The 16,977-nt window shown below is 42.4% G+C and overlaps 1 protein-coding gene across 1 annotated transcript in view; it reads left to right on the top strand.

Moving 5' to 3' along the window:
* mtor (mechanistic target of rapamycin kinase) overlaps nucleotides 1-16,688 on the top strand; it is a 267,396-nt gene extending 250,708 nt beyond the window's left edge. The window contains exons 48-59 of the mRNA XM_060931539.1: nucleotides 1,198-1,333; nucleotides 5,625-5,772; nucleotides 5,884-6,006; nucleotides 6,191-6,273; nucleotides 9,316-9,388; nucleotides 9,470-9,544; nucleotides 9,739-9,874; nucleotides 10,281-10,346; nucleotides 10,513-10,593; nucleotides 10,804-10,884; nucleotides 14,689-14,794; nucleotides 16,417-16,688. Coding sequence (XP_060787522.1) covers nucleotides 1,198-1,333; nucleotides 5,625-5,772; nucleotides 5,884-6,006; nucleotides 6,191-6,273; nucleotides 9,316-9,388; nucleotides 9,470-9,544; nucleotides 9,739-9,874; nucleotides 10,281-10,346; nucleotides 10,513-10,593; nucleotides 10,804-10,884; nucleotides 14,689-14,794; nucleotides 16,417-16,432 — 1,124 coding nt within the window. The 3' untranslated portion in view covers nucleotides 16,433-16,688. The remainder of the gene's footprint in view (nucleotides 1-1,197; nucleotides 1,334-5,624; nucleotides 5,773-5,883; nucleotides 6,007-6,190; nucleotides 6,274-9,315; nucleotides 9,389-9,469; nucleotides 9,545-9,738; nucleotides 9,875-10,280; nucleotides 10,347-10,512; nucleotides 10,594-10,803; nucleotides 10,885-14,688; nucleotides 14,795-16,416) is intronic.
* The last annotated feature ends 289 nt before the right edge of the window (nucleotides 16,689-16,977 follow it).

Genomic DNA, 16,977 nt, shown 5'->3' with positions numbered 1-16,977 from the left:
AGTGTATTTCATCATGACCAGTGCTGGACAAAAGAGCACATTTTGCAGAGGCAAACGGAGTTGATGGAAGTGAATCCAGCCTTTTTTTTTTTTTTTTTTTGGGACGCTGCTGAGGTGGTTGATGGATAAGAGCTTCTGGGCTACACAATCACCCTTTCAGAATCAGTGATTTCAGCTCAGTCCTGTCCACCAGGTTGTCAGTGGATTTTAAGAATTGGCATACAGATGGATTATTTTGCACATTTATTGCACTAATTTGTTTATTTTTAACATCAACCAAGAAGCACCGAATCTGAAATGTACTTTGTAGGCTGTATATGATGCCAGGGTGTCGTTTTAGGACCAGTCACTGTTGAGAAGACAACAATTGTCTTAACGTTCCTTGTTTCAGCAGTGTATCAGTTGGGGAGAAAATAAATCCAATAGAAACACTGGTGTAATAGAGAGAGAATTCTCGATACCTGAACTAAGATCATAATTTTTCTTCTGCCTTGTTCAGTCAGATAGACATTTAAACTGTTTCCCACCCAGCAACTGGGCAAACACACCGTAATGTGCGCAGCAGCAGCCTGAAGTTCAGGCCTACACACATCCTCTCAAGATCCCTGCTGATCCAGCAGCCCGGGTTCATTCCCTGAACCGAGTTTCTCTTTTTGCCAGACAGTGCATTTATCTGTCTGTGATTCTCATTGAGTGCTGACAGCTCCGTCTGTCTGTCTGCCTTTTTCAGACCGTGTCCCTCCATCGCTTTTTTTCCATTACGCATGCTCTGCTGCTTTAGTTTGAATGGTTGGTCTGAACACCTCCATTGTCCCTGGCTGTCTGTAGGGAGCAGTAACTTCAGTAATAAAAAAAAATATCTGCTCCAAACCAGCAGAATGGCTTTACAACTGGAGGCAGCTGCTGAATAAATAGAGACCTTTTGCTGGATCTTTTATTGAGTTTGTTCAGTATGTTGTAAGTCGGTTTATTTCGTGATTGAGATCTTACTGTATTCTGTAACTTAGCAGTCTTTCATTAACTCTGGAGTGCTCTGCTTAGATTTAATCTGTAACACAATCCAGAACTTGTGGAAAGGACATCTGGGTTTAGTACGTCTTGAGTAGCGTGCTTCATGGTTATTACTATGCCAGTACAGTATATGTGAGATCATATCTGCTTTACTTGTTTTAACTGTTTCTGGACCGCTCTGTACAGGCAGCAATGGGCACGAGTTCATGTTCCTGCTTAAGGGTCACGAAGATCTACGGCAAGACGAGAGGGTCATGCAGCTCTTTGGGCTTGTCAATACCCTGCTGGCTAATGACCCGGCATCTCTCCGCAAGAATCTGAGGCACGTCAAAACCTTTTGTGTCATTTTTAATATTTGGTTGATCTACTGCTAATATTAAAAAAAAAAAATAGTCCCCCTTATTTAACATCTGCTTAATGTGTCTAAGTGGTTTCACATTTTAATTTGGTCATTTGATTTCTTCCGGTTTTTAAGTTTAGATTTATATGCAACTGCATATTGTAAAGCCATGAAATATTGCCTGGACTTACAACCCCGATTCCAAAAAAGTTGGGACAAAGTACAAACTGTAAATAAAAACGGAATGTAATGATGTGGAAGTTTCAAAATTCCATATTTTATTCAGAATAGAACATAGATGACATATCAAATGTTTAAACTGAGAAAATGTATCATTTAAAGAGAAAAATTAGGTGATTTTTAAATTTCATGACAACACATCTCAAAAAAGTTGGGACAAGGCCATGTTTCCCACTGTGAGACATCCCCTTTTCTCTTTACAACAGTCTGTAAACGTCTGGGGACTGAGGAGACAAGTTGCTCAAGTTTAGGGATAGGAATGTTAACCCATTCTTGTCTAATGTAGGATTCTAGTTGCTCAACTGTCTTAGGTTTTTTTTGTCGTATCTTCCGTTTTATGATGCGCCAAATGTTTTCTATGGGTGAAAGATCTGGACTGCAGGCTGGCCAGTTCAGTACCCGGACCCTTCTTCTACGCAGCCATGATGCTGTAATTGATGCAGTATGTGGTTTGGCATTGTCATGTTGGAAAATGCAAGGTCTTCCCTGAAAGAGACGTCGTCTGGATGGGAGCATATGTTGCTCTAGAACCTGGATATACCTTTCAGCATTGATGGTGTCTTTCCAGATGTGTAAGCTGCCCATGCCACACACACTAATGCAACCCCATACCATCAGAGATGCAGGCTTCTGAACTGAGCGCTGATAACAACTTGGATCGTCCTTCTCCTCTTTAGTCCGAATGACACGGCGTCCCTGATTTCCATAAAGAGCTTCAAATTTTGATTCGTCTGACCACAGAACAGTTTTCCACTTTGCCACAGTCCATTTTAAATGAGCCTTGGCCCAGAGAAGACGTCTGCGCTTCTGGATCATGTTTAGATACGGCTTCTTCTTTGAACTATAGAGTTTTAGCTGGCAACGGCGGATGGCACGGTGAATTGTGTTCACAGATAATGTTCTCTGGAAATATTCCTGAGCCCATTTTGTGATTTCCAATACAGAAGCATGCCTGTATGTGATGCAGTGCCGTCTAAGGGCCCGAAGATCACGGGCACCCAGTATGGTTTTCTGGCCTTGACCCTTACGCACAGAGATTCTTCCAGATTCTCTGAATCTTTTGATGATATTATGCACTGTAGATGATGATATGTTCAAACTCTTTGCAATTTTACACTGTCGAACTCCTTTCTGATATTGCTCCACTATTTGTTGGCGCAGAATTGGGGAGATTGATGATCCTCTTCCTATCTTTACTTCTGAGAGCCGGTGTCACTCCAAGATGCTCTTTTTATACCCAGTCATGTTAATGACCTATTGCCAATTGACCTAATGAGTTGCAATTTGGTCCTCCAGCTGTTCCTTTTTTGTACCTTTTAACTTTTCCAGCCTCTTATTGCCCCTGTCCCAACTTTTTTGAGATGTGTTGCTGTCATGAAATTTCAAATGAGCCAATATTTGGCATGAAATTTCAAAATGTCTCACTTTCGACATTTGATATGTTGTCCATGTTCTATTGTGAATACAATATCAGTTTTTGAGATTTGTAAATTATTGTATTCCGTTTTTATTTACAATTTGTACTTTGTCCCAACTTTTTTGGAATTGGGGTTGTAGTAACACTTGCAAACTGTTGGTTAGTTGGTGTTTTGGGGAAGGGTTTAGTGAAGGGACAGTGATTTATAGTGAAGCAGTTTAACAGTTAGAGGTAGAAGTTGAATTGCTGTGGGGTTTTTTTTCCAGTTGATTCATTTATGAAAGGATTCATTCACCAGTTCATTCAGCTTTAGTGTGGTTTGCCCAAATGTGTGGTCTGATCATGAAACTATGGTAAGAACTAACAGCTTAAGCAGTTTAAAACAGCTAATGTAATCACTGCTCACCAGCTCTGATTGAATAAGCCTGAACAGGACTCCTTGAACTCACTGACAGCTGATTCACTAAATGCAAGAAGGGCGATGCTTGGCCAGGATTGGGAGATTCGCTGACTCAGACACTGAACAGGAAATCTTGGTAGCAACTGAAGGAATCGTTAATTCTTGCAGGGCGCAGATCAGGTTCAGCATACACGTAGTTGCAAACAAAGCTTACTCATGAATGTTTAAAAAAAAAAAAAACATACAATGGGGCAAAAAAGTATTTAGTCAGCCACCAATTGTGCAAGTTCTCCCACTTAAAAAGATGAGAGAGGCCTGTAATTTTCATCATAGGTACACTTCAACTATGAGAGACAGAATGGGGGGAAATAATCCAGGAAATCACATTGTAGGATTTTTAATGAATTAATTGGTAAATTCCTCAGTAAAATAAGTATTTGGTCACCTACAAACAAGCAAGATTTCTGGCTCTCACAGACCTGTAACTTCTTCTTTAAGATGCTCCTCTGTCCTCCACTCGTTACCTGTATTAATGGCACCTGTTTGAACTGGTTATCAGTATAAAAGACACCTGTCCACAACCTCAAACAGTCACACTCCAAACTCCACTATGGCCAAGACCAAAGAGCTGTCAAAGGACACCAGAAACAAAATTGTAGGCCTGCACCAGGCTGGGAAGACTGAATCTGCAATAGGTAAGCAGCTTGGTGTGAAGAAATCAACTGTGGGAGCAATTATTAGAAAATGGAAGACATGCAAGACCACTGATAATCTCCCTCGATCTGGGGCTCCACGCAAGATCTCACCCCGTGGGGTCAAAATGATCACAAGAACGGTGAGCAAAAATCCCAGAACCACACGGGGGGACCTAGTGAATGACCTGCAGAGAGCTGGGACCAAAGTAACAAAGGCTACCATCAGTAACACACTACGCCGCCAGGGACTCAAATCCTGCAGTGCCAGACGTGTCCCCCTGCTTAAGCCAGTACATGTCCAGGCCCATCTGAAGTTTGCTAGAGAGCATTTGGATGATCCAGAAGAGGATGTCATATGGTCAGATGAAACCAAAATAGAACTTTTTGGTAAAAACTCAACTTGTCGTGTTTGGAGGAGAAAGAATGCTGAGTTGCATCCAAAGAACACCATACCTACTGTGAAGCATGGGGGTGGAAACATCATGCTTTGGGGCTGTTTTTCTGCAAAGGGACCAGGACGACTGATCTGTGTAAAGGAAAGAATGAATGGGGCCATGTATCGTGAGATTTTGAGTGAAAACCTCCTTCCATCAGCAAGGGCATTGAAGATGAAATGTGGCTGGGTCTTTCAGCATGACAATGATCCCAAACACACCACCCGGGCAATGAAGGAGTGGCTTCGTAAGAAGCATTTCAAGGTCCTGGAGTGGCCTAGCCGGTCTCCAGATCTCAACCCCATAGAAAATCTTTGGAGGGAGTTGAAAGTCCGTGTTGCCCAGCGACAGCCCCAAAACATCACTGCTCTAGAGGAGATCTGCATGGAGGAATGGGCCAAAATACCAGCAACAATGTGTGAAAACCTTGTGAAGACTTACAGAAAACGTTTGACCTCTGTCATTGCCAACAAAGGGTATATAACAAAGTATTGAGATGAACTTTTGTTATTGGCCAAATACTTATTTTCCACCATAATTTGCAAATAAATTCTTTAAAAATCAGACAATGTGATTTTCTGGATTTTTTTTCTCATTTTGTCTCTCATAGTTAAAGTGTACCTATGATGAAAATTACAGGCCTCTCTCATCTTTTTAAGTGGGAGAACTTGCACAATTGGTGACTGAATAAATACTTTTTTGCCCCACTGTATATAACTTCAAAAAGGAAAGACCCAGAGACACTCTGACTCACTGAATGAGAGAAGAGCAAATCTCTGTCCGAAATGATTCACTGATTCACCGATTCAAGGTTGGAAATACGAGTTCACGGATGTTTTTAAACACACAGAGAAATAACCATATAATGTAAACCTGCATAAAGCCTTTGTTTAGCAATCAGGCCTGAGTTTCCCAAAAGCATCGCAGCACAAAGATCATCGTTAAATGATAGCGCGAGCAACATGGTAAATGCTCTCTCTCCTAGTTAAGAGACTTTTGGGAACCCCATCACAAGTCAGTTGTGAATATGTATGGAAATGTAGTGCTTTAGCTTCCATTATTCAGTTTTTCGTGTGTGTGTGTGCAGTATCCAGCGGTATGCCGTGATCCCCTTGTCCACTAACTCTGGCCTAATTGGTTGGGTTCCTCACTGCGACACGCTGCACGCTCTGATTCGAGATTACCGTGAGAAGAAGAAGATCTTGCTAAACATCGAACACCGCATTATGCTCAGGGTACACCAAACCATGAAGTTATTCAACTCTAACACAGTGTAATCTCTTCATTATTAGATATTTATATTGAAATCTGTGTGGGGTGTTTTTTTTTTCTTCTTCTTCCTTTAGATGGCTCCAGATTATGACCACTTAACACTTATGGAGAAAGTAGAGGTGTTTGAGCACGCCGTGAACAACACAGCAGGAGACGACCTTGCCAAGCTGCTGTGGCTTAAGAGTCCCAGCTCAGAGGTCTGTTCTTCTCTCTTTACACTTTTGCCTTGTAATGTCTGTCCCTGTAGAATAATCAGAAAAGTGCATCAAGACATATTGTAATAATACCTGTGTATTCTAAAATCATGTTTTATTATTATTATATGGCATATCATTACATGACATAAAAAAATCAGACTCCTATTGATTTCTCTTTCTGTAGGTCTGGTTTGACAGGAGAACGAATTACACTCGCTCCCTCGCTGTGATGTCTATGGTTGGATATATCCTGGGACTTGGAGACAGGTACAGACAGTCATGCTGATGACAGTACTGACACCTAAAACTATTTGTTCCAGAAAGCTGTTGAATTCTCTATTCTTGTTGGTTAGAAGGTGTTGATTAATTTTTTTACAACAGCAGCTCTGACAATGCAAATCACAGGTTTATGTCAGTACACTTGTTCTTGTATTACCAGTCACACACACCGCCTAGCGGCCGGTGTTAGGTATTACCAGTCACACACACCGCCTAGCGGCTGGTGTTAGTAATTACCAGTCGTACACACCGCCTAGTGGCCAGTGTTAGTAATTACCAGTCATACACACCGCCTAGTGGCCAGTGTTAGTAATTACCAGTCACACACACCGCCTAGTGGCCAGTGTTAGTAATTACCAGTCGTACACACCGCCTAGTGGCCAGTGTTAGTAATTACCAGTCACACACACCGCCTAGTGGCCAGTGTTAGTAATTACCAGTCACACACACCGCCTAGTGGCCAGTGTTAGTAATTACCAGTCATACACACCGCCTAGTGTCCAGTGTTAGTAATTACCAGTCACACACACCGCCTAGTGGCCAGTGTTAGTAATTACCAGTCACACACACCGCCTAGTGGCCAGTGTTAGTAATTACCAGTCATACACACCGCCTAGTGGCCAGTGTTAGTAATTACCAGTCACACACACCGCCTAGTGGCCAGTGTTAGTAATTACCAGTCACACACACCGCCTAGTGGCCAGTTAGTAATTACCAGTCATACACACCGCCTAGTGGCCAGTGTTAGTAATTACCAGTCATACAGACCGCCTAGTGGCCAGTGTTAGTAATTACCAGTCATACAGACCGCCTAGTGGCCAGTGTTAGTAATTACCAGTCATACACACCGCCTAGTGGCCAGTGTTAGTAATTACCAGTCATACACACCGCCTAGTGGCCAGTGTTAGTAATTACCAGTCACACACACCGCCTAGCGGCCGGTGTTAGTAATTACCAGTCGTACACACCGCCTAGCGGCCAGTGTTAGTAATTACCAGTCATACACACCGCCTAGTGGCCAGTGTTAGTAATTACCAGTCACACACACCGCCTAGCGGCCAGTGTTAGTAATTACCAGTCATACAGACCGCCTAGTGGCCAGTGTTAGTAATTACCAGTCACACACACACCGCCTAGTGGCCAGTGTTAGTAATTACCAGTCATACACACCGCCTAGTGGCCAGTGTTAGTAATTACCAGTCATACACACCGCCTAGTGGCCAGTGTTAGTAATTACCAGTCATACACACCGCCTAGTGGCCAGTGTTAGTAATTACCATTCGTACACACCGCCTAGTGGCCAGTGTTAGTAATTACCAGTCACACACACCGCCTAGTGGCCAGTGTTAGTAATTACCAGTCATACACACCGCCTAGTGGCCAGTGTTAGTAATTACCAGTCACACACCGCCTAGTGGCCAGTGTTAGTAATTACCAGTCATACACACCGCCTAGTGGCCAGTGTTAGTAATTACCAGTCGCACACACCGCCTTGTGGCCAGTGTTAGTAATTACCAGTCCTACACACCGCCTAGTGGCCAGTGTTAGTAATTACCAGTCACACACACCGCCTAGTGGCCAGTGTTAGTAATTGCCAGTCGTACACACCGCCTAGTGGCCAGTGTTAGTAATTACCAGTCATACACACCGCCTAGTGGCCAGTGTTAGTAATTACCAGTCACACACACTGCCTTGTGGCCAGTGTTAGTAATTACCAGTCATACACACCACCTAGTGGCCAGTGTTAGTAATAATTACCAGTCATACACACCACCTAGTGGCCAGTGTTAGTAATTACCAGTCACACACACCGCCTTGTGGCCAGTGTTAGTAATTACCAGTCATACACACCACCTAGTGGCCAGTGTTAGTAATAATTACCAGTCATACACACCACTTAGTGGCCAGTGTAAGTAATTACCAGTCACACACACCGCCTAGTGGTCAGTGTTAGTAATTACCAGTCACACACACCACCTAGTGGCCCGTGTTAGTAATTACCAGTCATACACACCGCCTAGTGGCCAGTGTTAGTAATTACCAGTCACACACCGCCTTGTGGCCAGTGTTAGTAATTACCAGTCATACACACCACCTAGTGGCCAGTGTTAGTAATAATTACCAGTCATACACACCACCTAGTGGCCAGTGTTGGTAATTACCAGTCATACACACCGCCTAGTGGCCAGTGTTAGCCGGTAAAGAAATAACAAAAGAGGCTGGCTATGATATAAGAAAATTCTACGACCCAGAAACAGATGGGAGCGCCGCTTTTAGGCAGTTTTATTTCTATAGAAACATCTTACATGGTGATTTAGATAGCAGATGAATTTGACATGAATTGATTTTTTTTTTTTAAAGAGCATTATTTTTGTTAGTTATTTTTGGAAGGAGTCGATAATGTTAACCATAGACAGATTGCCATGGTGTATGAGGTCTAAAACATTTGAGGATGGATGTGCTGTTATGGGAGAATATGTTATGGGTGGCACGGTGGTGTAGTGGTTAGCACGGTCGCCTCACAGCAAGAAGGTTACGGGTTCGAACCCAGTGGCCGGCGAGGGCCTTTCTGTGTGGAGTTTGCATGTTCTCCCCGTGTCTGCGTGGGTTTCCTCTGGGTGCTCCGGTTTCCCAAAGACACAGTCCAAAGACATGCACTTAGGTTGATGTGGGGCTGCCTTGGGCTGAGGTGCCCTTGAGCAAGGTACCTGACCCCTGACTGCTCCCCGGGCGTTCTGGTGTGGCTGCCCACTGCTCTGGGTGTGCGCAGCGTGTGTTCACTGCTTCAGATGGGTTAAATGCAGAGGATGAATTTCACTGTGCTTGAAGTGTGCATGTGACAAATAAAGGTTTCTTCTTCTTAATTAATGTGAGAGTGGTAACACTTCATGCCACACTGCTCGATTGTTGATTCTTTTCCTTACACCGCACACCCGGTGGTGTTTTATTCCAGAATTAAGTCACAATTAATGAACTTACTGTAAATTATGGTTTATTTGTTTTTTGCTTTGTTTTTTATTACATACACAGACATCCTTCTAATCTGATGCTGGATAGACTGAGTGGAAAGATCCTTCACATTGACTTTGGAGATTGCTTTGAGGTAAAATGTTTCCTCAGTTTTACTACAAGGCAATATAAGTTGTAGTTTTGCCTACAAATGAAATTTGGATTTGTGTTTAAGGTTGCCATGACCAGAGAGAAATTCCCAGAGAAAATCCCCTTCAGGTTGACCAGGATGCTGACAAATGCCATGGAGGTAAGATAAAGGGTTAAAATGGTGCGATGACTATACACAATAGGATCTGTTCACAGTGTTGTAGTTTCAAACCAAAATCCCAGTTACAGTTTTATAACCATTATAAGAGTTCTCATCAAGGTATATTTACACCATAAGGCAAAGTTGTCTTCATTCATTTCTTTAATTGAGTCGCCCCTTCTTTATGTTCTCAGGTAACAGGGTTAGATGGAAACTACCGGATTACGTGCCACACGGTGATGGAGGTGCTGCGAGAGCACAGAGACAGTGTCATGGCTGTGCTGGAGGCCTTCGTCTACGACCCCTTACTCAACTGGAGGCTTATGGACAGTAAGCAGACTCCTCATTTCCTTACTACAGCACACAGAAAAATGGTCTACACGTTAGCCATACATGAGCCGAATTTTTCTGAAGTGCTAACTTTGAGATAGTGGACTAAAAGTGTACAAAGACAAATATTAGTGCAGTTAATTTTCATGACAAGACAAACGTGCGTACGTTTCCTGGCCTCATCATTGTATGTAGTTCTGATAATTTGATTCTTAAGCTTCGAATAAAGAAATTTACACAAAAAGCTTAATATGATAATGAAGTTCAGTGATTGAGGAAGAGAGTATAGGAATTGACATTGATGAGCGAGTAATAATTGAAGTTCATGTTTAATTGAAGTCGTGCAGGAATATCATGAGAACCCTTTACGTTATGATGGAATGTCTGGATTTTATGACATTTCTAGCTAACACTAAAGGAACCAAGCGCTCAAGGACCAGAACTGACTCCTATTCAGCTGGACAATCTGTTGGTGAGTCTGTTGCCATGACCACCATTCATCCACATCTAAAAAGAAACTACTGTAATTTTCAATACTGGCTGATAAGAAGTATGTTTTATATAAAGAAAATGCAGAAAAAGGGAAAGGGTGCTATTTTTGCTCAGAGTAACCACGTGCTGCTTTGTGTCAATGGCAGAAACAATGGAGGGTATTGATCTGGGAGAAACAACTCACAAAAAGCCAGGAACCACCGTGCCTGAATCTATTCACTCGTTCAGTAAGTCTACCCTTCCCCCCCTCTTTCTCTCACACATATATATATATATATATATATATATATATATATATATATATATATATCTGTTGAGTGCCACAAGATTGCAAAAATGAACATCAGATTTTTTTTTTTTTAAGAATCATTGCCGTCATCCTGTCTGTTTATTCATAGTCATTTGATGTTTATTTTCATCACATTTTCTTGACCCAGTTGGAGATGGTCTTGTGCAACCTGAAGCCTTGAATAAGAAAGCCATCCAGATTATCAACAGGGTGCGGGACAAACTGACAGGTGAGTCATCCTCTAGCCCCTGCACACAGTCAGTGTGTTTACATGCACATAGAGAGAATCGAATTTCTGCTGTTGCTCGACTGAAATCGAAGTTCAAAATGCCATGTATACACCTTAATTCGGCTGAAATTGAACCGAACTTGATTTCTCGTAATCGAGCTACACGACCTAGATTATACGATTTATGCCGAGCTACTTAGTGCATGTATACCCTATCGAGCTACGTAGTCGAGCTACTTACTTCAGCACTGCCCCTTCCGGAAGTGACGAGAGACAAGACCACAAGCGGGAAACACAACAGCCTCGGTCGGCATGACAACGAATCATGACAATGGCATAAATCTTTTCTTTTTGTGGCATTGTTTGCACTGTTAAAATTTAGCTCACTTACTGTATCACCAAATACATCTGTACAGCTGTTGCATAGCTGTTAATGGTGTACATAAACAAGTCATTGTATTTGTGTGTGTGTGTGTGTGTGTGTGTGTATATATATATATATATCTATAATGTCCAACATCTGAAGAATGTCAATAAAAACAAAACAATTGAACTTTTTTGTGTGTTTATTAAGAGTTAAATTAAATTGTAAGCAAAAAAAAATTTTTGTAAGCAAAAAATGGGCTTTAGAAAAATATACAATTGTGCAAAATAACTTGTCTTACAAAACAGTGGTCTGCGCAGGACAGTTTGTAGCCATACAGTCTGTTAGAGCAAGCCTAACAGCTTGAACACGGAACTGCCAGTGTTGCCAGATTGGGCGGTTTTAAGTGCATTTTGGCGGATTTTGAACGTTTTGGGCTGGGAAACGTCAGCAGTATCTGGCAACACTGCTGATAACTTTGTTTATACTCTTGAATAGCTCTTCTTCATGACGACAACCGGAAGTGTACCAACACGATGGGGCGTGTAGCGCCACCTGTGGCTCGGGTGCACAATGTACCTCACACAGCTCGATTTCCTTGTGTGCATGTAGGATTGGATTTCTCTGGCACCCCTGCTGGGACCCTTAGCTCGATTACCAACAGTAGCTCGATTTGGATGTGCATGTAAACATACTGAGTGTGCTTCTGGAGGAAAGTTATGCTTTTTCATGGGGGGCATATTTTATTACGTTTGGTTTGACCACGGTTTTAGATGAACAGGCAGAAGAGCACGGTTTTCAGTTGTATTGCCAGTCAAAAATCTTAAAAGCTATAGCTAAACCATAAATGTTAGGACCTTTGGATTATGTACAATATCTATACAATGTGGGGCGGCACGGTGGTGTAGTGGTTAGCGCTGTCACCTCACAGCAAGAAGGTCCTGGGTTCGAGCCCCGGGGCCGGCGAGGGCCTTCCTGTGTGGAGTTTGCATGTTCTCCCCGTGTCCGCGTGGGTTTCCTCCGGGTGCTCCGGTTTCCCCCACAGTCCAAAGACATGCAGGTTAGGTTAACTGGTGACTCTAAATTGACCGTAAGAGTGAATGGTTGTCTGTGTCTATGTGTCAGCCCTGTGATGACCTGGCGACTTGTCCAGGGTGTACCCCGCCTTTCGCCCATAGTCAGCTGGGATAGGCTCCAGCTTGCCTGCGACCCTGTAGAAGGATAAAGCGGCTAGAGATAATGAGATGAGATGAGATCTATACAATGTACTGTACGTCAACTAAGGCTGTGACAGAAGAGAAAATCTGAAATGCAACCCCATTTCCAGAAAACTTGGGTTATTTTCCAAAATGCAGTAAAAACAAAAATGTGTGATGTTAATTCGTATTAACTTTTATTTAACTGACAAAAGTACAAAGAAAAGATTTTCAATAATTTTACTGACCATCTTAATTGTATTTTGTAAATATAAACAAAGTTAGAATTCGATGCCTGCAACACACTCAAAAAAAAAAAGTTGAGACAGAGGCATTGTTACTATTGTATTACATCACCTTTCCTTTAATAACACTTTTTAATTGTGTGGGCTCTGAGGATACTAATTGTTGCAGTTTTACAATTGTAATTTTTGTCCATTCTTGTTTGATACAAGGCTTCAGCTGCTCAACAGTCCGTGGACGCCGTTGTTCGATTCTCCTCTTCATGATGCGCCATACAGTCTCAATAGAAGACAGATCTGGACTGGCAGCAGGCCAGTCAAGCACATGCAGTCCTTGTCTATGAAGCCACGCTATTGTAGCCCATGCAGAACGAGGCCTGGCATTGTCCTGCTCAAATAAGCATGGACTTCCCGGGAAGAGACGTTACCTTGATGAATATCTTTCTAAAATCCCAGTATATGCCCCAATATATCAATGGTACCTTCATACACATCTTAACTCGCCCATGTTGTGGGCACTGATGCCCCCCCATACCGTCACAGATCCTGGCTTTTGCACCTTTCTCTGATAACAAACTTGGATGGTCATGTTCACGTTTGGCACTGAGAACTCAACATCTGGTTTTCCCCAAAACAAGCTGAAATGTGGACTCCTCTGACCTCACTACACATTTTCACTCTTTTTCAGTCCATCTGAGATGAGTTCAGGCCCAGAGAATTTGTTGTTGTTTCTGCATAGAATTGATGAACGGCTTCCTCCTTACGTAATACAGTTTCATGTTGCGTTTCTAGACGCGTCGGTGGACTATGTTAAGTGACAACAGTTTTCCGAAGTATTTCCGAGCTCACGTGGCTATATTTGTCGCATTAGCATGACAGTTTTTCAGGTAGTGCCGTCTGAGGGCTCGAAGGTCACGCACATTCAACAGTGGCTTCTGACCTTACCCTTTACGCACTGAGATGTCTCCAAATTCCATGAATTTTTTCACAATATTTTCTACTGTAGATTTTGAAATACCTAAAATCTCGCATTGAGAAATGGTTTTTTTTTAATTGACTAACAATTTTGTCACAAATTTTGGTACAAAGGAGTGAACCATGACCCATCTTTGCTTGCAAAGGCTGAGCCTTTGGTGCTACTCCTTTTATACACAATCGTAATATAACCACCTGTTACCAGTTAACCTGCTTATTGGGGAATCTTCCAAAATGGTGTTACTTGAATATCCTATAAAATTTCCAATCTTATTTTGCCTCTGTGGCACGGTGGCGTAGTGGTTAGCGCTGTCGCCTCACAGCAAGAAGGTCCGGGTTCGAGCCCCGTGGCCAGCGAGGGCCTTTCTGTGTGGAGTTTGCATGTTCTCCCCATGTCCGCATGGGTTTCCTCCGGGTGCTCCGGTTTCCCCCACAGTCCAAAGGCATGCAGGTTAGGTTAACTGGTGACTCTAAATTGACCGTAGGTGTGAATGTGAGTGTGAATGGTTGTCTGTGTCTATGTGTCAGTCCTGTGATGACCTGGCGACTTGTCCAGGGTGTACCCCGCCTTTCGCCCGTAGTCAGCTGGGATAGGCTCCAGCTTGCCTGCGACCCTGTAGAACAGGATAAAGCGGCTAGAGATGATGAGATGAGATTTTGCCTCTGTGTGTTGCAGGTATCAAATTCAAACTTCATTTATATTTACAAAATACAATTAAGTTGGTCAGTAAAACTATTGAAAATCCTTTCTTTGTCAGTTAAATAAAGGCTAATGTGAATTAACAAATCACAGATTTATTGCATTTTGGAAAATGTCCCTACTTTTCCGGAAATGGGGTTGTAAATAAGCGATAATCGTAACACTATGCTGATATAGGTGGTGATATCAAATAAAACATGTCCACGTTTGCCATGCCGTTTGACATATGCTCCAAGCAGCCTATAATGAAACAATGCGATGTAATTAAACAGTGTGAATGTAGCTTACACAGTTCCATCTCTTACAGCAAATTATTTCTCATTGCAGGAAGGGACTTCTCCCATGATGAGACCCTTGATGTCCCGACACAAGTAGAGCTGCTCATTAAACAAGCCACGTCACACGAGAACCTGTGCCAGTGTTACATTGGATGGTATGTGTATATTATTTCAGCAATACAGACTACAGGAATATTTCATCACATGACCGAGTACTGTAATTCAGTCCCCCCAGGATTTCGCGGGCCTTTTTTGTGATTGTTGCGGGCTAAAATGTCTGATGTTGCCGGGGGGGTTTCCAAAAAATTGCGACGAAAGTTGCGGTGTTTTTAAGGTTTTTGTTGCGATTACATTGCGGGAGGAAGTGAAAGTTGCGAGAAATTGTTGTAATTTTCTCTTTTTGTGATTAAAATTGAGTGATGTGTTAAATATTAAGTTATTACTGAAAAACCATTGATTAAAAAAAAAACAGACACTCAGAAATGGTCCTATAAACAACTTCACCAATATAAAAGATTACCAGGACTACAAAAATGCAGAAAAATAGGCTTTACTTATCCAAATGCACCTGTTGGTTCAAAAGTTAAAGTGCATAGAACCTCACAGCACAACATGAAGTTACCTTAAAATATAATATAAATGCCTCAGCTTTCATGTAAGAAAAAAACCTATTAATACTAGTACTGTGTGCAGGCAGTCTCTCCTGGAGATTAAATTAAACAATAATTATAAACTAATAAAATAAATGGCTCAGGCTTCATAGAAGAAAAAAAACAATTTGAACAGAATCTCACAGTATGATGCTGAAGCTGCCTAAACAATGGAAAATAAAATACCATTTTGGCAAAAATGTTGGCATCCGTTAATTTCTTGTATTAAGTAAAAAATAATGTAAAGTGCACACAGTGCTTCACTGTAAATATAACACACTTTCAGTAACAGAATTTAAGCCTATAAACACTGACTCGCACACATGCTGCTTCTCTTGAACGGAAACACGGAAGTAAAGGCCTCTGCATGCTCTTGCGACAAGGCTTTCGCAGATAGCTTTTCGCAGACAGTTGTAATTTATCGTTGAGCGGGGAGTAATAGGCGTGCGCGATGTTATTCACCGCCACAACACAAGGGGGCGCGAAGTCGCAAAATCGCTAGGAGTGGTTGGTGGGTGTGGTTAGTGGAATGTTTATCCTCCGGTTACTTATAATGACTAGAACTGGAGTCGTATAGATGTACGTACTTCCTCACTTCTTCGATCAACCGCTCTTCGTGCTGCTCCATCTTCGCTCGTGTTTTTAAAAATGGCGGTCGTGAAAACAAACCAAACCGGGAAAGTAGGGAAGCGGAAGTGCGTGTACAGAGGATGTAGAGTGGACCAATCAGAGCCCTCTTGTCTGCGAGGCTTCTGCGGTGGTCACAATTTTTGGGAGGTGCGCGCAGAGCGTCTGCGAAGGGGGGGGGCTTCGCAGACGCCATCTGCGACGCCATCTGCGAGGACTGGGTTGTCAGCATAAATTGGCCTTAAGGCAGAAGGTAGTTTGTCGACGTCACCTCAAGACGACGCCGACGATTGGTCAAATTTGCAGGAAAGTTGCGGTGATTGGATATAATTGCAACACCGCCCTGAATTCGCGGGGATTGGCTGAATTTGCGTTGAAGTTGCAAATCGCAACATCGCGAAATCCTGGAGGGTCTGGTTTTTGAGCTTAGTAAATGATTTCAGCTTGCATCTTGTACTGGTAATGAATAACTGATGAAGGCTTTTCTTTTCTCTCCTCAGGTGTCCATTTTGGTAGAGCTGCTGTCGAGTGTTGTTTGGCTATCTGTGTTTATTTAATGATACGCTTATGTTCTATAATGTCATGTTCGAGACAAAACGGCTAAACAGCTTTAAGAGAGCTGCATGGATTAGACATTTTAAAGTCTGTCTGCCTTTTATTAATTTAATGTTGGAATACATGACACGAGGAATGAGAGAGATAAATAGTTGATTGAACGTGTTAAAAGTGAGAAATATCAGCATTTCTTTGCCAATAAATTTTAAAGACGTGCTCTTATGTCTTCAGTTTGTCTTGGGATGCATTTTCACACGAGACTGTGTGCGAGTTTTACTTTACAGTGTACAATTGCAGTGTCAAATTCCAGGTGCAAAACTGTACATCTTAGCAAATGTTCCAGATTTGGCTTGTATGCTTATGGGGAACCATATCAGCTGGCATGATCAAGTGTGCTAGGAGAGGGCAGGAAAATTCCCCAGATGTGTGGCTCTGCGGTAACAGAAGACCTGTTTGGACGCACGAGGCATTTATGGTAGTTTTTATATCCCTCACAGTAGAGCTAT

Source organism: Neoarius graeffei, chromosome 10 (assembly GCF_027579695.1).
Source record: "Neoarius graeffei isolate fNeoGra1 chromosome 10, fNeoGra1.pri, whole genome shotgun sequence".
Classification (NCBI taxonomy): Eukaryota; Metazoa; Chordata; class Actinopteri; order Siluriformes; family Ariidae; genus Neoarius; species Neoarius graeffei.
The sequence above is the reverse complement of the archived record's forward strand: the minus strand, read 5'-3'. Positions and strand labels throughout refer to the sequence as shown.